This window comes from Chelmon rostratus, chromosome 8 (genome assembly GCF_017976325.1).
Source record: "Chelmon rostratus isolate fCheRos1 chromosome 8, fCheRos1.pri, whole genome shotgun sequence".
Taxonomy (NCBI): Eukaryota; Metazoa; Chordata; class Actinopteri; order Chaetodontiformes; family Chaetodontidae; genus Chelmon; species Chelmon rostratus.
Window position 1 is genome coordinate 26,887,215 of NC_055665.1, and position 27,631 is coordinate 26,914,845.

Genomic DNA, 27,631 nt, shown 5'->3' on the forward strand with positions numbered 1-27,631 from the left:
CATGAGCGTCTGAAGCAGTTTAAAGAAAATCATCAACTCTTTAGAGCTGCTTGGTAGCAACTATCGACACAAAGGCTTTAAAAAGTACCTGTACACTGCTGACTAGCTGCCAATTCTCACGTTATTCTACGTGGACATGATGGTGATGACCACAAATGATTTTCTGCAGTAAAGGTGAAGGTGGGAGTTTATGTAGAAAATCTGTGATGACATGTCACATGTCACCATTACATCAAGGCAATTTCCTAAAACTCAGATTAAGTTGTTGTGTTGGAGCAATAATCAAAAACCCAAATGCATTCACTTGACTATCACATAAGACAAGAGAAAAGCAGCAAATCCTCACATATGAAAAGCTGGAACTAGCTAATGTTTGGCATGTTTACTTGATAAATGACTTGAATGATTCATTGATTATGATAATAGTTGCTGATCAATTTCCTGTCGCTGCACTTTTGTGTTCCCAGTGTGGCAACGCTCCTGGACAGATGTTTTGGTAAGGTTGCTCTTTTTATTTACATTTCACTTAACCATCCGAGCCAAATTTAGGTTCTAATTGTCAGTTGATCATTAAAACGTAGTCCACCATCAAAATAACACGGCAATGGTATTCAGGGTGAATAAAACAAATTAATTTTCATTTTACGGGGGTGTCCACATACTTATGACCATGAAGAGTTTGCGTATGCTTTCATCAATACATGTACACACCTAAACAGCGAGGCGCCCTGTCAGTGCATCTCTCCGTCCGTTGGTCATCATTTGTGATGATACTTTCTTTCCAGCCAATCAGGTCGGGTTTTGTCACCGTGGTGTTCTCGCGAGAACTACCATTGATATTCAACACAACAAACCAAGGAGTGGGACGTTTGAACAAGTGTTCAGTTGAGAGAGCTGCTAAAGTCGAATCTTTTGTGTGAGTTCTGTCGACACAAGCCTGACAAATCTACGCTAATCACAGTGTGGTGCTTCATTCTGCTGTAGTGGGAAACGTTAGCTTACTCTTCTAGCCAGCTAAAGTTACTAACGTTTGCTAAGGAGATAAACCACTTAGTTACCGTTTGCTATGTCAATATTTCCGAGAAACAGCGGAAGTCAGGGAATACTTCCTTCAAAATAGAAATGGTGTGCCGACTTTACGAGATTTACGCCACCGTAAATAACACTAAATGATTTCCCCATTTCATTCTCTCAGTGAAATGTATTTAATCTGTACTTAACGGTAATCATATACGTCATCATACCGAATTTAGCACGTGTTTTTACGGAACTGTCTCAGGTACGGACGGATTTATTTTGACAGTTATGACCGGAAGTGGTAGTATTTATTCTATGTGCTTGACGCGTGCTTAATAGCGTCCGTTTTCTCTTGAACATATTTAAATTTTTAATCCCTGTTTCTAAATTTGGCTATATTGTGGTGCGCTGTATCAATTGATATTCGGACTGATAAAAGATTCGGCATAAGATGCTTTACCGAGCGGCATTTTATTTAAGTTAAATGTCACCTTTTACGATTGGTTGACAGAGCTGGCTGGCATTGTACAGTAACCTTAGAGATTCAATGACGGTGTTTGGCTCATATATCCAAATCACAAAGACTGCCGGAAAGACATAAGCATTTCTTACCCATTTAAAGTTAGTTATCAGTCAGTAGTAAAAGTCTTTTTTCGTAGAACGCGTTTAAGGTTTCCTTGAATACACATGACTATGAATAACAGTTGACACTAACAAATGAAATGTGCTTGAACCGGTGTCCACAAAGCTTCTGGAGAGGGCTGTTGAAAGGATGTGCATTTAATCTGTCTGTGCTTCCTGATTACAGACTTGACAGATTTGCTTGCTTGTTAAAAAAAAAACAAACTTTGTCTAATTAATTTCCTGTCATAATGATAATATAGCAATATTTTGGGGTTCTGTTTTGTTGGTTTCATACAATATATAATCTGAGAATAACGAGAAGCATATCAGTATGTAGATATAATGGCTGAGGACGGGAGGTGCTCACTATTCAGTTCACTTAAATCCATCAGTCAAACAACTTAAGAAAACAAACATTCACAGCGAATACTTTGACTTGCCACAGCATGAAAGCCACTGTTTTTTGTTTGTTTGTTTTGTTGTTTTTATTAATAGTATTGATAATGGCCATGTTGGTTCTAGTAAACCAGTTTCAGGCTCAGGAATTGTGCCTGCTGGTTCAGTGACACAGCACACTGAGACACTTCATTGGAATGGAGCCATCGTTATTAATAGTATTGATTATGTCTGTGCTTTTCCTGTTATAACAAGCCACACTGTCAGCTGTATCACAAGGGAGAGCCAGTATTTTAGCCAGTGTATTTTGTTATGATCATTTATGTTACAGTGCGTTATGGATTTATTTCTTTTGTGATTAAGAGGCTTTTCCCACCCTCTCACTTTTAACACACGATCCCCTGGTCCGACTCTGTATGTGCAATATGAAGAATCATCTTTATATTGTTTGACATAACAAAGCCTAACTTGATGTTTTTTGGCCTTTTGATTACATCTCACAACATTCATCAGCAGGTGGAATTTTCTGAGTCAGTTGTCATGGAGATGGCTGCAGTGTGCCATGGCTCAAGCAAAAGTTTGGCTGTCATCTCCATGACAACTGACTCAGAAAAACCCTATCCAGTGATAAAGGTTGTGAGGGGCAGCTGAACCCGCCGGGAAATAAAGTTAGGAAGTGGAACTTGACTTAAGAGTATAATTTTGCAGACTAATTTTTCCAACATCAATAATGAACTTTTATGCTCATATTAAGGCTGATTTGCAGCTGTTAATTTTTATGGTTTATGGCTAACATGATCTTTTATAAAATACTTTTTAATGTTAGCATGAACATATATGTATTTTCCCTTTTTTTCCTGAATGAATACCTGCACTAAGTACTAATCCCCTAACACTTATGTGTCAGGTATTTCGGATTGCTATCCACACTGACAAGAGCGGAATAATTCCTGTAAATGCTGTATCTCACCTAATCATATTTGGAATTTTAATGCTAGATATATAATAACATTTGTTTCAATATATACTGTACACATGAGGTGTGATTTCTTTTCCCAAATTCTTTTTGTCGTTATGCCAGTTGTAGGGTTTCCATTGGCTGATGGAGTGGACACTATCACTATGTCTCACAGGCTGACAAAGGAGGAGCTGGATGAGCAGTTTGAGCTGTTCTTGAAGGAGGTAATGTAACATTGCGTACAGGCTGTTTTGGTACTGTTTATAGATTATCCTATTAAGCTGTCCTTTAAAGTTAGGCCGATGGTCAATGCCAGCCAATGGCTGACAGTCATCAACCACTGAGCTCTCTACCTTCATGATATTTTATGTGTATCCCCAAACTGAGCATTAAAACTTACGTACAACGTGAACTCTTCTTTGCTTTCCTCAATAAATTTGATTATATTTGAAAGATCGACCCCTACAGTATCTGCTTAGAAAGATTGAGACTTAAACCTGATTTCCTGTCAGTCCATTTCAGACGACTCGGTGGAATTGGGCGTCACTGACAAGCAGCCCGGTCCTAAAAGCAGTTGGAAATCAGCCCAGAAACCAACAGTGTCTTGGTGGGAAGATGATGAACACAGCGGCCAGGGAACACAGACAGGTAATCACCAGGAGAGGATTCTCCATGATTCCGTATACCATCCATCACACTGGACATGGTAGGCTTTCAGAATGAGAATATGGAACGTTGGTAGCTGCACTTCGCAGTCTAGGGAGGAACTGAGAGAGGATTTGGGCATATGTTGCTGCAGTTAACAGCTGGCACCAATTAAACACCCATAAAAGTAGTTTTTGTGGAAAAAGCAAAGAGAGGTCACTGGCATGCTGGGGAATAGAGAGAGAGAGAAGCATTAGACTTCCTCTTGTTTTAGCTATAGAGATAATATGTAAAACTGGTGTGCAGACATATAGTCAACCACAGTTTACTCATAACTGTACTGAATTTGGATGAAATTACCAGTTGAATCTGTGTGACATAAACATGCAGTGCTGCTATTTATGTTGATATTGAGAGTCCTTGTGAAGTGTAAAATCTAATGTCTATATCCAAATGTGAAATCAGTGCTTTCAGACTGTTAGATACTATAATGACATTGAGTGATAAATACCCTGACATGGACATGGACATACAATGTTCTGCCAAAGTCAAACAGGAGCCTAGTTCATGGATAGGAGTGATTTGAATAGGCTGCTCTTGTTTATGTTGTGGAAACACTGTGAACAGACCAGATCACATTGAATGTTAATGAATTACATTGGCCTTCAAATGTAAAGTCACTGCTGAGTGCTAACTGTGGTGGCTTTTATTAGGTTTATACATTAATGTTGCACTTTTCCCAACTTGTTTTGAACGGTTGAATAATGTTAAATTGGTTAGCATGTTTAGTTCAGTCGCTACATTTGACATAGGTACTTGCCAGCTTGAAGTTTTGAACCCTCCCTCTGTGACTGTTGTCATCCAGGTTTCTCTGTTCTTTGAACCAGATGTGCAAGCATGTTGTTGTATGTGAGTCCATCCCTCCTCCACTTAACCTCATGTCTTGACATTGTTCACCAAAGGGTAACTTTATTTCATTGTTGATCTCGATGTGTGTTAATAGGACACTTTCTCTGTGTTTCACACTATAGAGATTAAGGTTTGAGATTCAGCTCAGGCTGGGAGCAGTGGTGTCAAATAGCTGTAGACTGATTAGTTAGTCAAATATCTGCCATTTTGAGATAAATAAATAAACTATAGCCCTTTACATTTCTAATGTCTGCGACATGCAGGGTCGATATAATAATGTTGGAACTGTTTGAAAAAGGACAGGCACTTTCAAAAAAAAGACTTGGCAGATGATTGGATGAACCATCTGTCTATCACCATCTATCACAGGCTAACTTAAACCAATCACATTAACGAACCAGATGTTGCAGTAGGACTCTTGCCAAAGCCAGTCGGGAGAAGAGCAAAAATATCTTTTCCGTGGAGAAAAGCCTTTATCTGTTTGCTGCTTTGTCTGAAACTGATTTCCCGTAGGGCATCAGTGGAGTGCTTTATCTATCTAAATTGAATATCTTTGGATTAGGACTGTTTTTTGAACAAAACAAGCTATCAGAAGGAATCACCTTGAGCTTTAGGGAATTGTACTGCTCATTTTCATTATTTTCTGATAATTTGTAGAGCAGGTTTAAGTGTTGTTGAGGGAAATTCTGGCTGATTTAACCTCTGCTGAGGCTGAAGCTTCCTTAAAAACTGAAGCATATATTTTTGGATTTTATGATGGCATTCTTACCTCTCCACCCTACCCATCAAATGAAAGTACCTCTCTCTTTTTGACTTGTATTTTTCTGCTTTACACTTTTGACTGACTCCTTTGCTTATGTCCCTCGTCCATTTCCAACAGAACAAACATGATGGCTTCAAAGTGCTGTTTAACTGTCTCATTTGTTTCTGCTTTTCCATCACACAGTCGGTCTGCCTGGTTTGCTGGATGTGAACTTTCTTTCCTTGAACTTGACTTTTTTGAGCTGTTTACTGTCAGTACTGTGAAAACCTGCCCTTGCCTGATTGTCTGAATTTACATTTATTTACATGCTGTGGCTTGAAGCTCACTGAGCAGTCATTTAGATTCTAAATGAGTCTTTGTGCTGTAAATACTGACCTTTGTGAGATATTGTAGTGTAGTTAATTTGTAGTAACATTCAGTCAACGAATCTTGTTCAGCGTTGCTGTGAAGCATCAAATATACGGCAAAAATGTGCAAATCTGCAGAAAACTAGGTGTATATTCATAGCTCTCTATGACAGTTTCTTATGTCCTGCTTTTCCACTTTTCCCCGGCAGGGATGGCCAAAAGCAGATTTATCAAAACCAGGAAACCTCGGCCTGAGAACACAGATGGTGAGAATGAGACAGAGCTCGCTTAGAGTTCTTTTTGACTACGTCCAGGTTGAGCTAGTTCATTTTTAAATCACTGTTTACATGTGACAACATCCACAGTGTCTCCATGTTGTCTCAGCTGGTTAAACCTCCTGCTCTGTGATGACCTCCTGTAATGAAGCTGAACATTCAACCCCTTTTCCAAAAAAGTTGGGATGATGTGTAAGACATAAATGAAATAGAGTGTGATAATTTTCTAATCCTTTTTGACATATACTCAATTGCAAACAGTGAAATACAGGTAAATACAATAAGTACAGTTAATTCATCAAGCTAGCATTTTCACATGAATATGCTGTGAAGACTGCTTTGTTTCAGATAATTGTATTTAAATGCAGAGAAAAACATGTATTTGTATTCGGCTGGCTTAGTGTCAGGGCAGCAGTATCAGCCTGGTCGTTTTTCAGCCTGTCCCCCTCTTAGCTTTCATGAGGTGTACCTGTAGCTCACAGCATGGCATTAAAAGAGTACTCCACTGATAAAGTATTGCACTCCTACAAAATTGTCAGAATCACAACAAGCATTTTAAAAAAAGATCAAAATGGATTCAGCAGAACCGGAAGTATTGCCTTCTTTTATTTCACACATTCTTCCTCCTGTCAAAACCTGGCATCTACATTTGAAGATGTGCCAGAAATCCCTACCCCTCATGCACATTTGCTCCTGCATTATTTTTCTTGGTGTGGTCCCTGTGGTTGCCAAGGTCATGCGGCATGCGCACAGAGTCAATCTGGCAACTTCAGTCATCATCCAGTGAGGCGGCCTGTAGCCACGTGTCTCTGTGAGGGCACAGCAGTCACTTCCTTTGACAGTGAAACTGATCATTTTTTGGCTGTGATCTCTGTGAACCTGCTAAATATTTGCTCTGTTCTGAAAATGCAACACCTCGTTGTAAAAATGCTCGGTTGCTGGAAATTTTAATAAATGATGGCCAACTTGTGCAGATGAATGACAACAAAACCTCATGTAGTTCAGATGCCATTCCAGATTTAACTGGACACTGCCTCATCATTATTTTTTTCGTCTTGTTGTCTGAAGTTGTCAGTGCTGAGCCTTTTCACAAGCCGATCCCCAAACCTCGCAGCAAAGCTCTGGATAAAGCGCTTCTATTGGACGAGACCCACAGAGATAGAGATTTGGAGATTCCACAAACTGTGGAAAGACACAGAGCTCCATCTGATGACTCGAGCTCAGACAGTGCGAGCAGTCCCACTCGTGGAAACCTCCAGTGTGTGTCAGGAGAGGGGAGCCATGATGAGACACACTCTAATGATTCTCCACCAGCCAGCGCTGGTAGTCATTCCCAGGGGGACGGTGACGATGGTAACTTCAGCTCAAATCCCCAAACCCTTTGCTAGTGTTAGTTCCTCAGCAGTAGAACAGCACCATTACTCCTGTTCAGTTTTTGTCTTGGTCTCTATCATAGAGTTTTCCTGCCTGCCACGTAGACCTGAAGACTGATAGTTTTGTATGTTTGCTAACTGATAGATGACATATTATTATCTGTAACATAGCAGATACTTGGTTTTGTCACTACCTGATGAAGGTTCTTCCTTTTTGAAATAACGGTGTTGTGAATATTTGGTTGTGAGTTGGTGAACCAGCTGTGTGCTAATATTTGGATCCAGTTTGTTGTTTGTGTTGTGTTGTCCTTGTGTACAGCCTGTGTTAGTAGTGGGTACAGACAGTTCTCAGTGTTGAATGACAGTTGGCACAAGACAGATGCACGAAAATAAATACCTGTAAATCTAAGCAGTAGATATTTACAGTCGTGAATCATAATCTCAGACCTGCATTGACTAACAAAATCTTCATTTATGCTTTTCTATCATTATCTTTTCTTTTTTTCCAGGATTGCTGAGATCAGTGAAGACTTTCAAGAAGTCTTTGAGGACGTCTCAGTCTATTCTGGAGGAGGAGGAGGAGGATCCTGGAGCCACTGGTTTGAAGGAAGAGGAGCTGCAAGCAGCTGCTCTCATCAGAGACAGTACTGAGATAGAGGGTGAGTGGTGGACAACAGAAACATACTTTTACTTGACGAACGTGTCGACTGACAGTTTGTTTGCATCACATTTAATTGTGCAGTTCATTCTGTGGCAGGGTGTTTTAAACAAAACTATGATCACTGCAGCTATCCAACACCCCCCATAATATTTTGTTATAATGTTGTATTATTATGTGTAACAACAAGATACTCTCTACAGCTCCCATAATCTGGGAGCGCTGGGGCATGCAAACAGGAAGTTTAATGTTTTAGTTTGTTGGTGGCCACAGCTTGAATCTTATTGGCAAATAGACACATTAAAAGTATGCCAAATTAGATATTAGCTGTTCCTGGTTGCAGTGTACCCATGGATGTACAGACAACTATCACAGGATGACTTTGATACTGAAGAAAACTTAAAAAAACGTGATGAATCTCAGGTACGTTCTGGAGTTATAAGGAGCATCTTATTTCGATGACTTTTGAACTGTATTTCTGGAAATTTATCACAATGGACATACTAGAGATATCCACAGGAAGTTCAACTCACACTGAATCTAAAAATATATGTATCATATCTGTGTGTTTAGACTCCAAGAAGTAGTATGGTTCTTTCTTAAGTAAATTAGAAGTGTTTTAAAGTACACTGATTGGCTCAATGAGCTGAGTTTTGCAGCCACTGCTGACAGTGTTGGTGAGTGCATCAGATTGTTCTGAACAAGCAGTTAACATTGTGCTCTCTTTATATCTGTGAATAGACCCAGTGATGGTACCGGCTGCAAACATGACCAACATAGGCCTGGACACTCTGGAGGAAGAAGAGGAGAAAGCCAGATTCTTTGCCCAACTAGAGGAAGGAGCTTCAACAACTATAGATTACTCCAAGCTGAACAGGGAGCTGGACTCAACAAGTTCTAGCATTGGTACGAACCTCAGGTGTGTAAACGGCCATGCTCTAACAATACACCTGCTAAACGTTAAGCTACCTTCACACTGCAAGCTTTAGTGCTCACTTAATGCTCACTTTATTGGTTGTTCACATTATGTTTATAAATGTGGCCAGTATCAGATTCCAGTGTGAACTGGTCACAGGACTGAATTGACCCGCATGTGCAAAAGAACAGTAACACGCCATGTGATGTCACACGCAGCATGCTGTCATACAGAAGTAAACAAGCTGGCCACTGAAGTGCTGTTACAGTTTCATTGATAAAGTTCATTGGATGCGTGGAGATTCAGGAGCAGATGAGTGGAAAGAGAGTCTAATTTTTATTTTCACTCTCTATTGCTAATGCTGCTACTTCTGTAGGATGGAGCCAGCTGGCTTTCCCTGGTTATGTTTTTCCATGGAGGGCCTCCACAGATTGCCATTGATTGTCACAGCATAAAGGGAGATTGCTGCTGTTTTGCCTCTCTTTGGAAAGCAGCAGCACTTCTATTTTTCAGTCTGGATGGTCTTTGTTAACTAGCATAATGTTTTTATAGTAAAGTTATCCTCTTGGATCCCACTGATGACAAAGATCATATGATTTTCTTACAAAATAAACTCCAAACACCTCCTGTACTTTGATGACAACTAAGGTGCTGTTATGAATCATGACTGAAGTTAAAAAGGTTCATGGTGAATTTTTTCCTACCCTCTGTGATATATTAAAGCTGTCCAAATGGGGCTCGGAGACAACTTTTTAAAAGTCCATCAGCCCTTAAGATGTGGAATGGCAGACTCACAGACTCCAGGCTTGCTTATGGAGTCTGTGGTTCAGCGTATTTGCTGCTGATCTACCACTGAAGATCAGGGTTATGACTGTGATGTAATGAGGATGGATATCCTCCCTCCAGGAAAGCTGAGGAAGCAGTGGAGCGGAGTGATGATGATCAAAGAAAGGCCAGAGTCACAGAGAGTGTCAGAGAGTCTCCAGGTAAGAGTAATGAACCCTTGGCAAACTTGTTTTTCTCTGTCTCCGTGTGTCTCATGCCGGTGTTTCTTCTCTCAGCTTATACAGGCTCTCCACACTACAGTGAGGATTTTGAGGAAGAGGAGAGTGGAAAAGAGCCACGGGAGGAGGTTTGTGATTGGAATTTATGCTGGTTGAAGTCAAACTAAGTTAGAACCTCAGTGAGGCAAACAATCATCCTCATTTGAGAGCGGAAGAAGAACCTTGTGACAAAATAATTTGAACCCACTCGCTGACTTTTTTAGAGCTTTCAGCCACATGTCATCTTATGGAACTTCAGTCACATGATGGGTTGACATACATTTGGGGCAAATTTTGACTCCTGTCTACAGTATGTTTAAGGTTGGTGTTTGGCATTAGATATGAAAGCTAATTAGTGGACGTTGATTTGAGACTGTTCTGTCACACTGTCAGGTTTATTTTAGATACCAAAATAAATCCTTAATGGCTTTGAAAGAAGAGCCTCCTCAGTGTTGCTGTTGTAGAGTACTTCTGAAGTCTGTGAGGGTGTCTTGCAGTTTCACCTATTTGCAAGGTGCACGGAGAAGGGAAAGCAGTCTTACAGTTCAAACTTCATGAGTATATGTAGTATTGAGAACAGTCAGACCAATCGATTTTCACCTGTGGCCTCCATCAGGGTTGTCATTCTTTACTCAGGACATTTAGAAGAAACAAGTATAAAAACATGAAAGTTTAAAAGAAATCATATACACACACAGCATCTAAAGTGGTATCCACTCATATGTGGCCATCAGTGAGTTTGGTAAGTGGTTGTGGTTGTAGACTAATCAAACTCTGGACCTGTTAGGATGAAGGGATGTGGCTATTAGTGGAGTTCATTTCATGTGTTCTTACTGGGGTCTTTACAGCATTGGAAATGTAGATGTTTTACCAATTTTGAATGATGAACAATCTGTCAGGGTTAAAATTTATAGCCCAACCTATGCTGGATTTTTCAGGCTGATTTAGCCAGTAGGCAGTAAACCCATAGACAAATGGTCTTGATGCAGATCCTTTGATTTGTTGTTTTTGTGACAGATCAGCTATTAGTGAACTATCATAGCTGTCTTATTGCTTTCCGAAGAACCGGTTCAATTGGTTTTATATCCAGTTCTGCTGAAATTTACGCTCAGAGCTGCATCAAAGTCAATACAGTTTTTGATGACATTAGTGAGGCTTTGTGCTCTAAGCTTTATCTTTTTTCTACTGAATATCACAAACTGGCATCTTGATTCAATAATTCATGCTATTGTGTTTTTTTTTCAGAAGTCTAAAATGTCTCCAATACTTGCCAAAGGTAAGAGAAAAAGAGATTTTTCACTGAAGTCATGAGTCCGTGTTTGGAGGAATAAAATCTTTCCATCTGTTGAATGGAGTTTGATGAATGATACACTCTCAACAGCATTTAAACCATTGAATAATAAAGCACTACAGTGGAAACTCAAAAGTTTGAGCTCACCAAGAATATTTGGTTTTCCATGTAAAAAAAACTCACAGTGCTCACAATCCAGTTGAATTGGCTTGATGGACCCTTACAAACCACACAGTCACACTGATCCCATTACAGCTCAATAGCTGTAACTGGCCACTCCATCATAGACAGAATACCATACTGTGCACATGTTCTTTGTGAAGATTTAAAACATTCAAACTTAGATCTGTCTGTCTATAACACCTTTTTCCAAACTCCCTCTGTCCATTGTCTGCGTTCTTTTGCCCAGCTTAATCTTTTCCTTTGATTGGCCGGTCTCAGACATGGCTTTTTCTGTCCTGCTGTCATCATCCTGAAGTAGCCTCTTCACTGTTGCTGCTGACACTGGTGTTTTATGGGTACTATTTATTGAAGCTGCCAGTTGAGGACCTGTGAGGCATCAGGTTTTCAAACTAGAAACTCTCTGTACTTGTCCTCTTGCTCAGATGTGCATCAGGCCCTCCCACACTGTCTATCCTGTTAAAGCCACTTTGTGCTGTTCTGTGAAGGGAGTAGTATGTATGAGTTGTTGCATGAACATCCTTTATTTATCAGCGCAAGAAAAGACTAACAAGTTTTAGAAGAAAGTTCTTTTCTTCTGGACATTTTGAGACTCTAATCAAACCCACAAATGCTGACTCCAGTTACTGAACCAGCCTAAGGAAGATATATGTAGATATAATTGCACAAGGACTTTCTAATGATTGATTGGCCGTTTAACGTGATAAACATGGAGCAGCTAACACAATGTGCCAGTAGAATACAGAAGTGATGGTTGCTGAAAATGGGCCTCTAAGCACATGTGTAGATATGTTGTTTCCAGGTCCCTGATAGTTCACCTAGTAGAGAGTGTGCCCCATGAACCAAGGCTGTGTCCATACTGCAGTACCCCAGGCTTGATGCATGTCATCCCCTCTCTCTTCCCTCTTTCCTGTCTCTCTCAAGCTATACTAAAGGGATAAAAGTCAGCTATTTCCACCTATAATAGTCATTTACCACATTAACAATGTCTAGACTAATTTTCAGATTCATTTAATGTTATTTTATTTCAACTGAAAAAAAAGTGTTTTTTTTTTCATTTGAAATAAGAACACTTCTAAGTGACCCCGAACTATTTAGTGATAGTGTATATAGTGGGCACAAGCTCATTCAAATGTCTCATATTTTTAGTTCACTGGCTGCCTACCATATTAATAAACAGTATAATCATTAGTTTTTACTCCTGTACTTCAGTGAGGTGTCATGGACCCATAGCTAATCATATAGTAGTCTTAAAAGTGTTCACTCTAACTTCATTTTTGTCACAGTTTCTCTCTATGATTCCCTGGACGACACTGGTGGAGACGACAGAAGAAAGGACACAGCAGGATCACTGGATAGAGGTAACACCTAAGATCAACTAAGAGAAGAATATTAGCCAGTGCAACAAAACCAAATCCACATACTACAGTGCAATCTTGAAGTTAAATAGGTTTTATTATTATTATTAAAGCTGGGGTGGGAAATGTATTTTATGAGCATTTTTGTTATATTTATAGAAATTTTCTTTACATTCCGATGCCAACCAGAAAATCAGTCTTCCAAAAAGAGATAAAATATCCAGTATCTGAGGCTAATTCAGGTCTGTAGTACGGCCATCCAATTATTTATTTCAGCCCAAATGAAATGATTGGATGGCCTACCTGTCTGTTTACCTGCATACCTGCCTACTCGCGCGCACTCTGTCCATGCACGCATTGTACATGTGTCTTCCACAAGGATAGGCAGATTTATTAAAGCTATAACAAGGTAGCTGCACAAGAATGGCAGAGAGTGCAGGCAAAATATCCCAATAATAACATGCAAGCTTGGCAGCTACCATACCATAGCCACGTCCTGTGTTTACATTAATTTCGTTAGTATTAGGTGTTTTCTTACATCAGCTCTAAGATTGGCTCAACAGTCCCAAACCCAGTCCACAGCAGAGCTTCCCAAAACACTAAATCTGAATCAACAATTCACAAACAGGCACATCATGTATGGCCATCCATCCTTTGGAAGATGCAGCTCAAACAGCGAACTGTTCTTTGGGGAAGATGTGTTTTATCACAATAAAACATTGGGTTTTCGATTGCTTCTTATCAGACAAATCCAGTGATTAATGATTCATTACAGTTTCCCCACAAGATCATTTCAGTGTTATCTTGCATTGGTACAGAGGGCACTAAACTGGTTTTCTCTACAGGCCAGTCATATGTGCAGAGTGGGGGCTCAGAGATGGATGCTCTTCACGAGGCCTACAGACAGATCCATGTTGTGGAAGATTCAGATGACCATAATCACCGGTATTCATCTCTGGAAGGGAGGGGGGGGGTCAACAGACCTGTGTCTCCGTCCTCTCCTCCTCATCGTGCCAGACAGTCTCTTCAGCCTGCTTCTACCAATGAGTCAGGTCAGACACCACCGGACTGTAAACAGTGCCGTGGCCTCCCTACATGAATCTATATAATTCACTGGTCTGACCAGAGGAATGATGCATCACTAAAGCTGCATCCCTGTTAATCGGCTGACTCCTCTAAAGTCTGTATTTAAAGACTGAATAATTATTTTGTGTGTGTATCTAGAGCTGCCCACTGCAGAAGAGTTGATGAGACCCATCCGGCCAGAGGAGGACCATATCAGAGGCTTTACTCTCCAGTCTGTCAGGTTAGGACTCCAGAGTCCTTCTAGAGATATCCAAAATGACGATATCACAAAGCATCAATATACTGCAATTTGCTTTTTCATTATTTGATTGTTCACTGATCAGTCTGATGTGGATTTTGACAAATGTGGGACATGCTCGTAACCACAGAGATCTGACATTGCTGATTAGCCTCAGTAGTTCATTTATTATTTAACCATTAATTTGTACAGTTTCATCTGACAGTGTCCTTTTACAGGGGCACCCTTTAAAGGTGACATCCAACAAAACAATACAAAATAATGCAAAACTGCAGTTCAAGTAAAATATTAAAAGTATAAATGGCAAAAGACAAAATAAAGCATGAAATAGATAGATAGGTCATTTACTTAAGTACTGCACAATACAACAATATGGATGACAAACCAAGTTATGAGGCATATTAGACTCTTATGTTTAAAATGTAATGACAGAAGGATCGACGGTAGAGCAGAGTCCACTGCAGGCAGGATTGTCATGTGAACTATTCTGCCTACCCATGCAAGAGCAAAGAGCTTTAGTGTGTTTGTACAAAAAGCCTGTTTGAGAGATGCTCAACATGCAATTAACAAGAATATGTGTCATCTCTCTGCAGTTCAAGTTATTTATAGGATGACACCTGTGCAGTCTGAGATGCGTTCAAGGCTGAGCCAACACTGCGCCATGAGGCACAGATCTACTCTGAGATTTTTTTCTATTAATAAGCATCAGTTGGAAGCAGTTGTAGGAGGTGAAAACACAGGCTACAGTTGGAATTTTTAAATGACCAAATGACATATGCAGAGATTTGGAGCATATGTCCTGTTGTCTGCATACCACAGATTTGCCTGCAGGACCATCAGTGTACACCATGTTGAATTTTCCTCTTTTTTCCATCAAACCCACAGGCAGATCAGAACCATTTCCCTCTCTCTCTTTCAGTACAGAGACAGGTTAAGGATTAGCTAAGGGTTTAATGCTTAAAGAAAGTCTAGTCTGCCATTGTCAGTGGTGAAGAAGTATGCCTCCTTCAAAATCCAAACCTGGATTTAGTCACAGTAAGTCACAACAGGGGTGCAAAAGTTTTAATGTGGTTTTATCTGTACATTTTCTGATTCCAGTGCTGTAGAAGTTGACCAAGAAAAGAAATCCCACTTCTTGGAAAGGACTTTCTCAGATGTGACATCTCCAGAGTCACAACTGAAGCGACCAGGAGAGGCTGACCCCATTGCAGTGATACAGGGAGCCAGGAGATTAAGGTCCCCAGACTCTCCTAACCACAACCTGACATGGACCATCAGGCAGGAAGTAGAGAGGCTGATGCAGGATCAGAACAAATATTCGTCTTCCACATCCTCTCAGGCTGGCAAAGTTAAGAAACAACCGGTGAGGCAAATTTCAAAATGTTCTCCATTTCAGCAGTGCTTGAATTTGTAGTTGCATTAGACAGACCTCTAAAAGTGAGAAGAAAATTCATAATTGAGCTCTTGGAAGGTAAGTGATGGGATCAGAGCAGAAGCTAAGCTGTAGTGTTCTGTTGTTACTGAAACAAAGTGTCCTGTTTTTCTCCTTACATTAATTCTGTGTGTCAGGACAGAAAACAGAGAATTTCAAATAATAAGAAATATTTGAAATAGAATTAAGACAATTGTGTGTTGTGTTGTGCTACTGTATTTTGCAAAATTTACATCTGCCATATTTCTTTTTGAATGGGTCAAAAAGACCAACTTTAGAATACATTTAACAGTTTATTCAAAATAGGTTTACAGATAAAATTTTAGAAAAAGTAATTTTGTTGGTTCAAATTGGCAAATTTGCCAATGCATAAGCATTGTACATTTTCCCTCGTGATGTAATGATGTTGCCTGAAAATGCAAAGCTTTAAGCAATTTAGAATCAGAAGATACAAAATGTAATATTTTACAAAAACAGCAAGTGCTGGGGACGGCCTTTTTAAAACAGAAACCACCTCCACCACACTTGTAACTGTATCATTTTGTTCCTTGATTTCTAGCACTATTATATATATGCACTTTTTCCCCAGGCCTCCCATGGCGCTGCGATTTCTCATCCCTCTACATCTTCAGCGAGGAAACCCACTGTGGCCCCTGTGAGAAGCAGAAGAGTGGAGGGGGGAACAGCAGTGATCAGCAGGTCATCAGGGCCTAGCAGAGCTGCTGCTCCCACCAGAACCCAGTCTTCTATTTCCCGTCCTCTGCAGCATCCACAAAAAAAAGCCAAATTCACAAAGAGCCAAGAAAAGGATGACAGCTCAGGTTTATGTTATGAGATTTTATTCCAGATTCAGAAGTGGAGGTGTTGAATCTGTGTGTCATGTTTGGAGCTGTGTGTTTGATTGTCTCTTCTGTTTGTTTGATTGGCAGAGCCAGGTCTAATGGTGAGCAGTGAGCTGGTGGCATCAGTTCAGTCCTTAGTTAATGTCCTACAGCAGCAGATAATCAGCAACAGTCACCAGGATGCTACAGACACACAGGAAGCCAGACTGACGCAGAATCTTCCAAAGGAAAATGTAATTACATACTTCATCTCCAGCTGACGTTTTTCTAAAATGAGAATCCTGCAATAAGATCTTCAGTATACATTTAATGGCTGCATATATGATATAATGCTAACAGTGTCGTGGTAAAAAGACAGGGATCAAAGCAGATCCCAAACAGAAAGTAAGCATGCTGCGGATCCATGTGGAAGGTGTTGGAATGAAGGAGGAGCATGCTTCCTATATTTCAGAGTGGAGATGTTAAAGTATTGTTTCATGTGGACAGATGTGAGTCAAAATAGACTGTTCACTGATAGTGATCATGTCGCCATTGCTGTGCTAGGTAATGGTTGGGTCACCTGTGCAGATGGAATGTGAGGGGGGGTGAACCTCTGTGCCTGTTACCTACTGCTCTGACGTCATCCTGTCCTTGAGGTTTGATTCAGCCGGGTTGAGTTCAGTGCTGATGTCTGACTTGTAGACGGTGGAGGACGGCTCTCTGGTGGAGGAGCTGAGAGTCCAGCTGGAGCTCAAAGAGAGGGAGCTGCAGGTGATGAAGGAAGGAGCAGAAGAGCTCAACTCACTCAGACAACAGAACTACCTACTGCAAAGCAAGGTGCACAAACACACAAAACAGGACAAAACAACACATTCATGCCGTGTCGCCATCTTTTTTTACTACACTGATGGAGAGTGGAGAGGTTAGCTATCGGCTCTTTTATTTGCCTTTGGTTACACTACTAACAATTATTTTTGAATGGCTGAGTTGGTACATCATTACACTCACAAACATGGCATATTTATAACAGTGGGTAAGATATTAAGAAGAAGAAGAATATGTGATAACAGCTGAAAGAACAACAAATGGTTATGGTTAGAAGGTTGAAGGTTCAGAGTTTTGTGTGATCATGTCTGTGTGGGTGAGATAATGGGTTTGCAAAAAGCACCTCCTGGCCTGCCACTCTTTTATTTGACATGACAGTCCAACAGGTTTGTAAAAAATATAGCAAAGAATACAGGTGAAGAAATAAAAGACAAGAAATATACAATAGCAAAAGAAATTGAACTGTATGTTGGTAAAATATGTTGTCTGGACATCTGTAGTAGTAACATTGATACATCAATACGTGGTAAAAAGCTCTTTTTTACCCTCCTCAGCTGCGAAGTGCAGAAGAAGCCATTCCAAAGAAGAGATGGGCCGAGGCCACTGACTCTGCTTTAGAGGAAAGACTCCAGCAGATGGAGAAAGAAATCAAAGAGCAGGAGGTGCTCATAAAAGGATACCAGCAGGTTTGTTTCCCTCAGTACTCATCTCCTCACTGCTGCTGTTCACCTCTGTCCTTGATTTGAATGTCTTCCCCTTGAATAAGTGCCCTGAGATGACCTCTTGGGGTTGTGATTAGGTGCTTTATACATACAGTTGGTTTGACTTGACTTTGATTTTCATTTCATCAAATCTGTTTTTGGATATCCACTGAAATTCCAAGCTCGACCACTCTGTTTAGCTTTTGTGTCAGAAATTGTGGGTTTAGAGAAATGGACCTAGGATGCTGAGATACAGACAGAAATCTGCACCACAGCTGAGATTCAGGTCGTGTTTCCAGCTATAGCAACCTTTGGTTTTGATTGGAACATTATCAGACTAACTAATCTTCTTGCTGCATTAGTGGTTTTTAATATTTGTGTGCTTTTCATATTTAAACCGCAGGAACTCTAATGATATTTTACAGGAGAATGAGAAGCTGTATTTGCAGATGAAGGCTCAGCAGGCCAAGAGTAAAGCCAACGAGGAGGCCATGTTTAATGAGAACCAGAGGCTGCTGAATGAGCTGGCTTTCACAAGGTGGGTTCAGTAAAGGTGTGTCAGTCAGAGCTGTGTCCTCTGAGGTGGAGTTCAGTGTTGGGTTCTCGATGGCATTTTTCCTTTTTCTTCCCCAGGGAGAAGTTGCATAGAACCGGTCGGCCAGTGGGAAACGTCTGCTTAATGGATCACACTCAGCGCATTACAGACTTGTTAGCTCAAATAAATACATTTCAGGTTAAGTACCCCAATCTACTGAAGTACTGTTTGACTTCACTTCTTTTTCGGCCCCTTCACTTACCATAGAGATCTGTTTCTGTGTGCAGAGCAATGAAGCCACGCTGTCTGAGGACATTTGCAGACTGAAGCAAGAAAAGCAGGCTCTGGAAGTAGACCTGCAGCTAATGAAGAAAGAGAGGGACCTCGCTAAATCTCAGGTCATGTCTGTCTCAGGTAAAACTGCATACAGAGCTCTGGGATTTACATCTGTTAGAAGTTTAGAAGCAGCCCCTAATTTGTACAAGACCTTTATACTGTATATGCAGAAGTGATGTTTGGTTTTACTGAATGTGTCAGGTGACAAGACTTTTGAGAGGCGTGTATTAGAGGACAAGCACAGAGAGGAAGTAGCGGCCCTGAAGAAGAAGCTGCAGTGGTTTGCTGAGAACCAGGAGCTGCTGGACAGAGACGCTGGCAGACTGAAGGCTGCTACAGCCGAGATACACCAACTCAAAGAGCAGGTGAGGCTCTGCTGTCACATTCTATTTATCCGCTAATTGTTATTTCATGTACCTTTAGTATATAAAATTCTCCTCATCTTATGTTCTTTCCTTGCAGTAACAGATCAGTTTCATAGCACCTCAACAGACCACTCTGTTTGCTCACATCATGGTCAGGAATGAGATTTTTTTAGTGAAGTGAATAAACCATTCAGCGCCCGCTGAAGTCTTCCAGTCCCCCCACCATTATGTGATCATATGTGAAGCTTAGTTAGCTGGTCACCTTGTATTATACAGTTTTAAAGTTAAAATCAAAATAATGACTTTAAAAAGCACAGATACATTTATCATGTGAATTAAAGGACGCTCCTACAGCAGACACATAAATGACATTTATAGTAATATCTTTAACTGAATCTTAAACTAAATCATTCCACAGTAGTATGTGTGTGTGTGTGTGTGTGTGTGTGCAATCACTGGACACACACTGTTTTTATTGCTTTTGTGGACATGAATAGATCAACATATAAATCAAAAACATTATGGATTTAAATAGCAACTTAACATCCAATTTTAGATTGAATATCACTCCACAAATACAGTATGTAGCCCAGCTTCTCCGTCAGCCATGTTTTGCAGTCATCTGTCTCAGTTTTAATCAATACAGCTGTCTGCACTGGACAATGCATATGACTCAAACAGCACTGCAGCCCTGCTGTCGACTGCATGCCTTCAGTCGCTCCATCGCTCCATCCTTTGAGAATTCTCAGTCACCAGTATAAATAAACTTACAGTCAGTGGTAGTGTGCCTGCAGTTTATTGCAGGAACGTTGTGATGCAGTGTCACAATGTGTTTTGGCTTTCACTTCATTTATTTGTTTTTACTCAGGCTTTTTAAATCTTCCATGGTACAGATGCAGCCACATCTGCCAAAACAGAATTTGCACCCTCAGTTCCTAATGTTAGGCAGCCCTCCTCGATATATAGCAAATGCTACAAAACACAAGTCTTTTCTGAGCTAAACACTACTGTTTAGTGTGCTTTTGGTGTGTAGGTATCGATTTGTGAGGCTGCAGCTGCTAAAGGGACGAGGACCTTGTACTATTGGCTGTGATATGGTGTTAAATGTGGTGGAAATAACAGGTTGTCTCCATTACAGGTAGAAAAGCTGAAAGTGGATGTGGGTAAAAGAAGCAGTGAGCAGCAAAGAAAGGCCAAAGAGAAAACAGTGGACACTAAGAGGATGCAGGACCTGGAGCGACAGGTTTCTCACCCAAACAAACAAGCTAACCAATCAGAGCTGTTACACTCACTCTCTGCTCCCTAGAGGTCACGTCTCTTCATTATTTAAGAGTCTTCCTCTCTTTACCAGGTCAAGGAGCTGGAGCAGATACTAAGACACAGAAACCCAAACTCCCTGCCTGCTCTGATCTATGCTGCAGCCACAGCTGGCAGGCCAGAGGATCTGGACGCTGCTAAGATGTCCCCACCCAGCAGGATCAATGCCCTGCTGGAGCGCAGGATTCAGCGTCTGGAGGCTGAGCTGGAGAGTCACGATGAGGATGCCAAGCGCAGCCTGCGGGCCATGGAACAGCAGTTCCACAGGATCAAGGTACAGCTGAAGTCAACACTGCACTTTGTCACTACTGCAGTAATTGCTGTATGAGTTATGTCAGCGTTTGGTCAAGAGTTAAAATGAAATTGTCAGATGAATATATAAATCATGGATTCCTGATGGCATTAATAGACAGTACAGAAGCATTTTTACACTGCAAACATGGAACCTGTGCTCAGTGAAGATGCAGCACTGAGTTACAACTGAGTCTTATTTGCCAAACTTGTAAACGTTTAGATTTAATTATGCTCTAAAGAAACAGCCTAAGAGTAACACAATTCTTTGCTTAGTGTGAGCAGTAAGGCACATTTTCTATAGATTCATCATGATGAATTATATATTTTGGATGTCAATGTTGAAATATTAACCCTTAGCACTCCTTTGGCCCGTGCAGTCTGTCTCTATTAACACAACTGCCATGTTTAAGTTTATAAGGAAGCCATACATCATTGGAAAGCAAGATTCTTGTGAATCAATTGATACAAACGATTTCAGGATACAATCACAACAGCAGGTTGTGTTTTCCAGTTGCTGAGGCCCATATATAGTCATCTGCAGGCATCTATTTGCAAAAAACAAAAATATTCAGGTGGAAATAAAAACCTTCGACTTCAGTGTGTTCAGACTTCTATTATTCAATGCCAGTGGCACCTACAGTGATTCTGGTATGCCTTGGTTAAATTTTACAGGAAGGATGACCAAAACATAACATATCACAACATTTAAGTTTTATCTGTTTTCTTGTATGGTAAAATGAGATCGCAAAAATGTTTCTATTGTTATCAGGTTGACGTACACCAAGAACAAACATTGTTTATTTACCTTAATATTAATGTATGCTAGCAGAAATACTTAAGACTGTGACATTTCAACATGTGTTGACCATTTAGCTCCGCTATGAGCACCAGATCTCACAGCTGGAGCAGCAGCTGGAAGCAGCAAATTCAGCCCCCGGGGCCGAGCCGTGGATGTCGAAGGTTGGATCGCTGGAGGAAGAGCTGCAGCGTGTGAAGGAAACCCACCGGGAGAAAGACAAAATCCACCAGGACCAGATTGAGTCTCTCCAGCAGCAGCTGAAACAAAAGGTTGGTACAGGAGCTACACATGCCATTAGAGTGCAGAAACACCTTTTTTGACTGTAGCCTCACTGTTCGCTCTAGCATGCTATCACAGGCTGATCAGTGTCAGAGAAAGGTGAGTTGATTAAACCTTTAGACAGAAATATGAGATTCTTTACTCAGGAAAGTTGAAATATTGGACTATGTAGGGTGTTTGACTTTATGTGATTCAGCAAAGCCAAATCTTACTTACTGGTACAAACTGATATACCGTGGTCTGGGTGAAACCTCGATTCTGATTGGCTGCAGGGTGTCCAGTAATTCCTGATAATGGGTGCCTGCTAAGTAGTTCTACTCAAACTGCTCACCATTCTAAATTAACGCGCAGCCTGTATCTAAAGTGAGAAACCATAGCAACAGGTATGCAGTCAAAGCATCTGTTTACAAACTGTTGCAACACATTAACAAGTCAACATCTAATTACAACAAACAGTGACTTCACCATTTCTTTAACTGATCTGGAGAATATGACAACTTGATGACAGGTATAAAAATTCAAAGTGAGAAGAAAATGGGGAGATGGGAGTTAACACCTGGAAAATGTAATCAAATCAACACAAAAAAAGGTGAAACGGGCAGTTAATACACTGTGAAACTGTGTAGCACAAAAATGAATCAAGTCCAACGTTGAAAATGACACGGCTGATGCTCTGAATGAGACCCTGCAGGAGCTTTCTGCCGCTGTCCAGTCCACCACGGCAGGGGGTTACAGCATTACCAACATGTATCTTAGCTTCATCCTGTTTGCTGGAGTAGTAAACAGTGTTTCCATTGTATAATAATATTATGAGATGGTAATGCTTGTTCCAGTCAGGCATGAGTTTGACTGCAAAATGCAGTTGCGGGATAATTTAAGATGTCCATACTTAATGGAGCAGAGCTTCTGGCCTCCACGTCGTCCATTCACTGCTAATAATGGACACCTCTTTGGTTATTGTCCCTTACGTAAAACCCTGTACAGGCCCACACAAGTCCAGGCCGACACCAGCGTCAAGCCGAGGCCGCATTCGGCGTCCGGATAGAGCGGCTGAACCAAGAGCTCAGCGCCAAGACACGAAGCATTCAGGAGCTGAACCGCACTGTGGAGAGACTGCAGAGGGAGAGGAGGAACATGCTGTCTGTCCCCAGCCTGAGATCAGAAACCCGCTCTACAGAGAGCAGACTACAGCCAGACCCAGCCAAAACACTGTGTTCTGCTACTGCAGGAGAAACCTGTGGAGGGCAAGGAACGTTTCCAGCTGCTCATTATGAGAAGACCTACCAGCCCACTGTCTTCACAGGTAGGACATTCTGTTATGGTCGACTTTCCTCTGCGTGCTTCGATTAATACTACAAAATGTTGTACAGTGATATCTAAGAAGAAAAACAGAATGAGGACATAGCTATTCTACTACTCTGCACTCTAAAGAAGCAGAGTCTGAGTTGGAGGTAATTCCAGATATTACTATTTGCATCAAATAATCGAAGGAAAGCACATGGCTGGCTTTGTATTTGTCTCCTAAGCATAAGATCCCTGCATCAACCCCCCTGTTTCAGCACAGTGGCCGGGGTCTGTATTTTCAGCACAGGTTGCGTTAGATTTTCCAGTTAGAGTTTTATTTCATTTTCATTTTTTAATGATAATGAGACACTGCCTATTTAATAGCATTTCATTTTAAAAACAACTCAGTTCACAAAAACAGTTAAACTACAGAACAAACCCATAGATTGTGCATTTCTAAGTATTAAACACACAATCTATAGGGTTATAAATTATGAGGGCAGGGAGAGAAAAGACAAACAGAGACACCAACGGTCATTTTTCATGTCAACACCACACAGAGCAGATGAATCTTTTTTCTCTTTTCGCTGTGACAGTGGAGGCCACTTAAACACCACGGCCGTTGTCCTAAACAGACAACCAGACAAACCATTTCCAAGAAATGGAATTGAACTCAATTGACCCGCTGCAGCCTGTCTCAAGCCCTCCTCCCTGCTGCCACTTGCTCAGCCTGAAACATTACTGCCGCTGGCTGATAAACATCAGTATTACTTGCTTGTCCTTCATTATCCGCTGCATCATCCCTCTTTTTTCATCTCCTTCATCAACCACATTGCAATTATTGGGCTTTCTAACGAAATTTGGACCACTCAGCTGCCGTGACATGTAGCGATATCGCTCACCAATGCTAAAGCCAGCTAAACAAGTCATGCATGTGAGACGACTCGACAATTAATTAATATACACCCTGCCGCCAACTGGACAGAGGGGTGTACTACAGGTTGTCTACATGTGGTGTGTGAATTACTTAACAATACAATAGACCACCTTCAGTGCTCTGATCCGTCAAAATGAAAGGCAGCCTTCAGATTTTTCCATCATTGTTTGCAGAATTCAGTCAGTGACAGAAAGTGTTGGGTTAATGCTGCTGCTGGTTGTCAGACAGGCTTCAGTTTTTGTGTATGTGTGTTCCATTCTCCAGCTATCCCTTCAAAATTCTAGTATTAGGTTTTTGGAGGATCCCAGTCGTCTTGTGTCTTTACAGGAAACTGACAGCTGACTGACAGCAGAGCTCCAGTCTGCTAAGAGAGAAGCTGATGATACTCGGCAGTAAAAACAAAAATATGAAGCCATCTGGACTCAGCCGAGACCAAACAATTTAGTAGGCGGCAGTGACAGTCAAGACTGAGACAAGCTGTCAGAGTCCAAACACCACTGACACCGAGACAAGTCCTAGACAATGCAAAAAAAATCTTTTGAGAGCTGTGGCAGGAGGGAGTGCAGCACACACCCTCCAACCTGCCACGCAGTTTTCAGGTGACCCCCGTTAAGAAGAAGCAGAGCTTTAGTCAAGGATGAGTTCACAGTTCTTCAAAGTCCCCTCTTCGTGTCTTCACAGTGTTTCTTTGCTGAGCTGCAGTGGAGACACAGACACAAAGAGGGAATTATGCACTTCACAGAGGAGCTCAATCCAACAGTTAATGACATTTTGTCTCATTCGCCTGAGCTCTCACCTCAGAATGCATTTTTGCAGCAAACAGGGAGTGTCGGTTTTGTTTCCCAGCTATAATGTTGGAATCATGTTAGGACAGGATCTCTTAATGGTCAGTATGGACAGGAGGAACAGTTAGTGACCAAAAACGTCAATGTTAATATGTGCATGAGAGTATTGTATAATCTTGTATAATAATGATATGGCAGTATATATGGCTAAATAGGATTTTAAATTCCTTTTAGTTTTTCAGAAAATATACAGTTTTGTTAGTATTAACAACATTTGCTATATATGGTCCTTACAATATACAACTTACAACATAATAGTCATGATTTCTGAGGACGTCCCAAAGTTGTCAAAGGCTGTGAATGGTATATAAAGGTAAATGTTAGTTTGGTCACTGCACTGTGTCTACTGTGTGTTTAATGTCTATGTACTGTCAGGCATTAGCGAGAATCTGAATATCCCATTTTACTGCTGCGTCTTGTTGACAGGCAGTCATATCTCAGAGGTCCTGCAGGAGAATGAGGCTCTGAAGCAGCATGTGGAGCAGCTGGAGCTGCAGAGTCAGCAGGACAAGGAGGCATTACAGGCTGATGCTGTACAAGCCAAGGAGGAGCTGTGCAGGTATGTGTGCATCGGTGTGAACACATGAACCGATGTTTGCCACAGAGCAGGGATGTGATCAAATAACCAAATTTAATGTAATCTGTCAGGCTACAGGAGCACTCTGCAGAGCAGCTCTCCACTATAAAAGCAGAACACGTCAGGGTGTTAGACCAGCTGCGTGCCACCCATGCCCTGGAACATTCATCCTCAAGGGTTGCTGAACTAACCAATAAACTCAGCTCTCAGGAGGTACCAGCTCACTGACCAACCAGTCTCATGTCAACAGGAAGTCCTGAAAATGATCCTGTTGCTTTAACCTTCACATTTACCTGCAGGTAGTGGTGAAACATTTGAAAGACCAGCTGAAAGAGCTGCAGGGAGCTAAAGATGCTCTGGCAATATCCAGGACCCGAGAGGACGCGCTGCAAAAGCAGGTGCTGGTTCAGTTCTCTTTTCCCGGTCCCTTCCTTCACACTGCCAGAAACATTTCATGGCAGTTTTGCTTATTGTTTGTCATCTGGATTTTTTATTTGTGATACATTTTTTATTTTGGATATTATAACAAGCACATAAAAAACGCACCCCATCCCCACCCAAGTGCTGCCAAAACCTGCCACAAGGCCCCTTAATAGTCAACTTGGTTACAGTGACACAAAGCCAGACTCACTTTGGTCACACAGCATTTCTAGAATGTCCCTGCTTCTAGCTAGCTTGTGTGCTGTCTTTGTAAGTAAATGAATCTTCATCAGTAAGTCTGAAAAGCTGAAATATGTTGCTGGGGCTTTCTGTTTCTGTACTGGATTATCACATTTCATTTAAATCAAGATAAACAACTTTTTGTTTAGCATGTTTTCTTCTCATTTTAACATTAAGTCGCTGCTTCCACTGTGTGTTCAGCTGACCAGACTGCTGAAGGAGCTGAAGGAAGCTAAAGAAGCTCAGAGCCCAGAGGGGAAACTCTTGTGTAGCCTGGAGAGGAAGATCCTCAGCATGGAGCTCAGACACCAGGACCGAGAGAAGGAGCTGCAGCAGGTACAAATGCTGGCACTTTAATGGCGCCAGGCCGGCAACCTTTCACTCTTTAACCCTGAGATGTTGGAGCTGTTCTCTCAAGTCACACAGAGGGCTTTTTTCACAACAGGAACATAAGGACCCATAACCTTAACCTCTTAACCTGTAGGGACCCATAAGGGCCAGGTTTTAGGTTCTGCCTGAATGTCCTTGTAAAGGGGACGCTGGGGCCAAAGTTTTTCATGTGCTGTTTGGTTCCCTGTGTGCTGAGTACAGTGTAGTCGTGGGACAGACAACAATGCAAAAACTGGCACTGATTTAATTTCTTTTATATTTACATGTGATGCTGTTTAAATGTCACACCAGTCCCACTCCCCCTCTGCTCTATACCAGCAGCTCTCATCAGCATGCTGATTCTCTCCTGACTTAGCTGACGAGGAACCCTCCACTACTGTCCTGCATTACTGAATGCAAAGCAGCTGTTGCTCCTCTAGATAATCCAAAAACAGCTGAACTGGGCTTTAGTACCACCTGACAAGGCAGCTTTATTTGTATAGCACGTTTCTTACACGAGGATATTCAGTGAACATACCTCAGTAACTCTCCATCCGTGTCCCGGCAGGTGATTGGTGGGTCGTATCAGACGTTAGACACTGATCAGCAGTCTAACGTACGCAGAGGCGAGGTGGAGCGCTGGAAGCGTCTGGCTCAGGACAAGACCAGAGAGCTGGAGGCTTTCCGTCTGGAGCTGGACTCCATCCTGGACATCCTGAGACATCTCCAAAGACAGGGAGTGGTCCTCCCCATCACAGCCCCACCTACCCAGAGAAGTTAAGGCTTAACTGATGCGGGTCAGTAAAGATTAATGCTGATAACTGTGGACTGAAGCCAGAGACAGACAACATAAATAATGATCTATCTCAGCATTAGGATGAGCTCAGCTGAAGGGTTTCTCATCGGCAGCAGTGTAGAAGTCAGTGTCCCACATGTCATAGTGGACAATGCCTGCTGGTCCACATCAGTTATACTGACTGTTAACACGTACAGACAGAAATAAAGCGACAGTGTTCTCAGAGAGTTTTAGTTTGGGTTCAGAGACGAGTCTGTAAAGAAAAAAAACAGTGAATTTCTTTCTACACATACAGTACTGTAATTACTTATTTCCTGTGTATCTGTTTTAGATCGTTTCTATATTTTCTTTAAATTATTGTAACTTATTCAATAAATATGTT

The 27,631-nt window shown here is 41.3% G+C and overlaps 1 protein-coding gene across 2 annotated transcripts; it reads left to right on the plus strand.

The window, feature by feature from the left end:
* Window positions 1-856: 856 nt before the first annotated feature.
* On the plus strand, window positions 857-27,631 carry cep162 (centrosomal protein 162). 2 transcript variants are annotated; one of them, XM_041942743.1, is made up of 30 exons: window positions 857-916; window positions 3,119-3,219; window positions 3,508-3,643; window positions 5,869-5,925; window positions 7,817-7,966; window positions 8,707-8,884; window positions 9,788-9,867; window positions 9,943-10,013; window positions 11,170-11,200; window positions 12,682-12,756; window positions 13,599-13,805; window positions 13,978-14,059; window positions 15,176-15,440; window positions 16,099-16,330; window positions 16,439-16,584; window positions 17,033-17,167; window positions 17,710-17,841; window positions 18,282-18,394; window positions 18,490-18,589; window positions 18,679-18,805; window positions 18,929-19,092; window positions 20,231-20,335; window positions 20,444-20,683; window positions 21,577-21,771; window positions 22,766-23,084; window positions 25,274-25,406; window positions 25,496-25,637; window positions 25,724-25,822; window positions 26,286-26,420; window positions 27,022-27,631. In XM_041942743.1, the coding sequence occupies exons 2-30, from the start codon at window positions 3,160-3,162 to the stop codon at window positions 27,232-27,234; spliced, it is 4,122 nt and encodes a 1,373-aa protein (XP_041798677.1). In that variant the 5' UTR covers window positions 857-916; window positions 3,119-3,159; the 3' UTR covers window positions 27,235-27,631. The 2 variants fall into 2 exon arrangements, with proteins under 2 accessions (XP_041798677.1, XP_041798678.1); XM_041942744.1 differs by lacking the exon at window positions 5,869-5,925.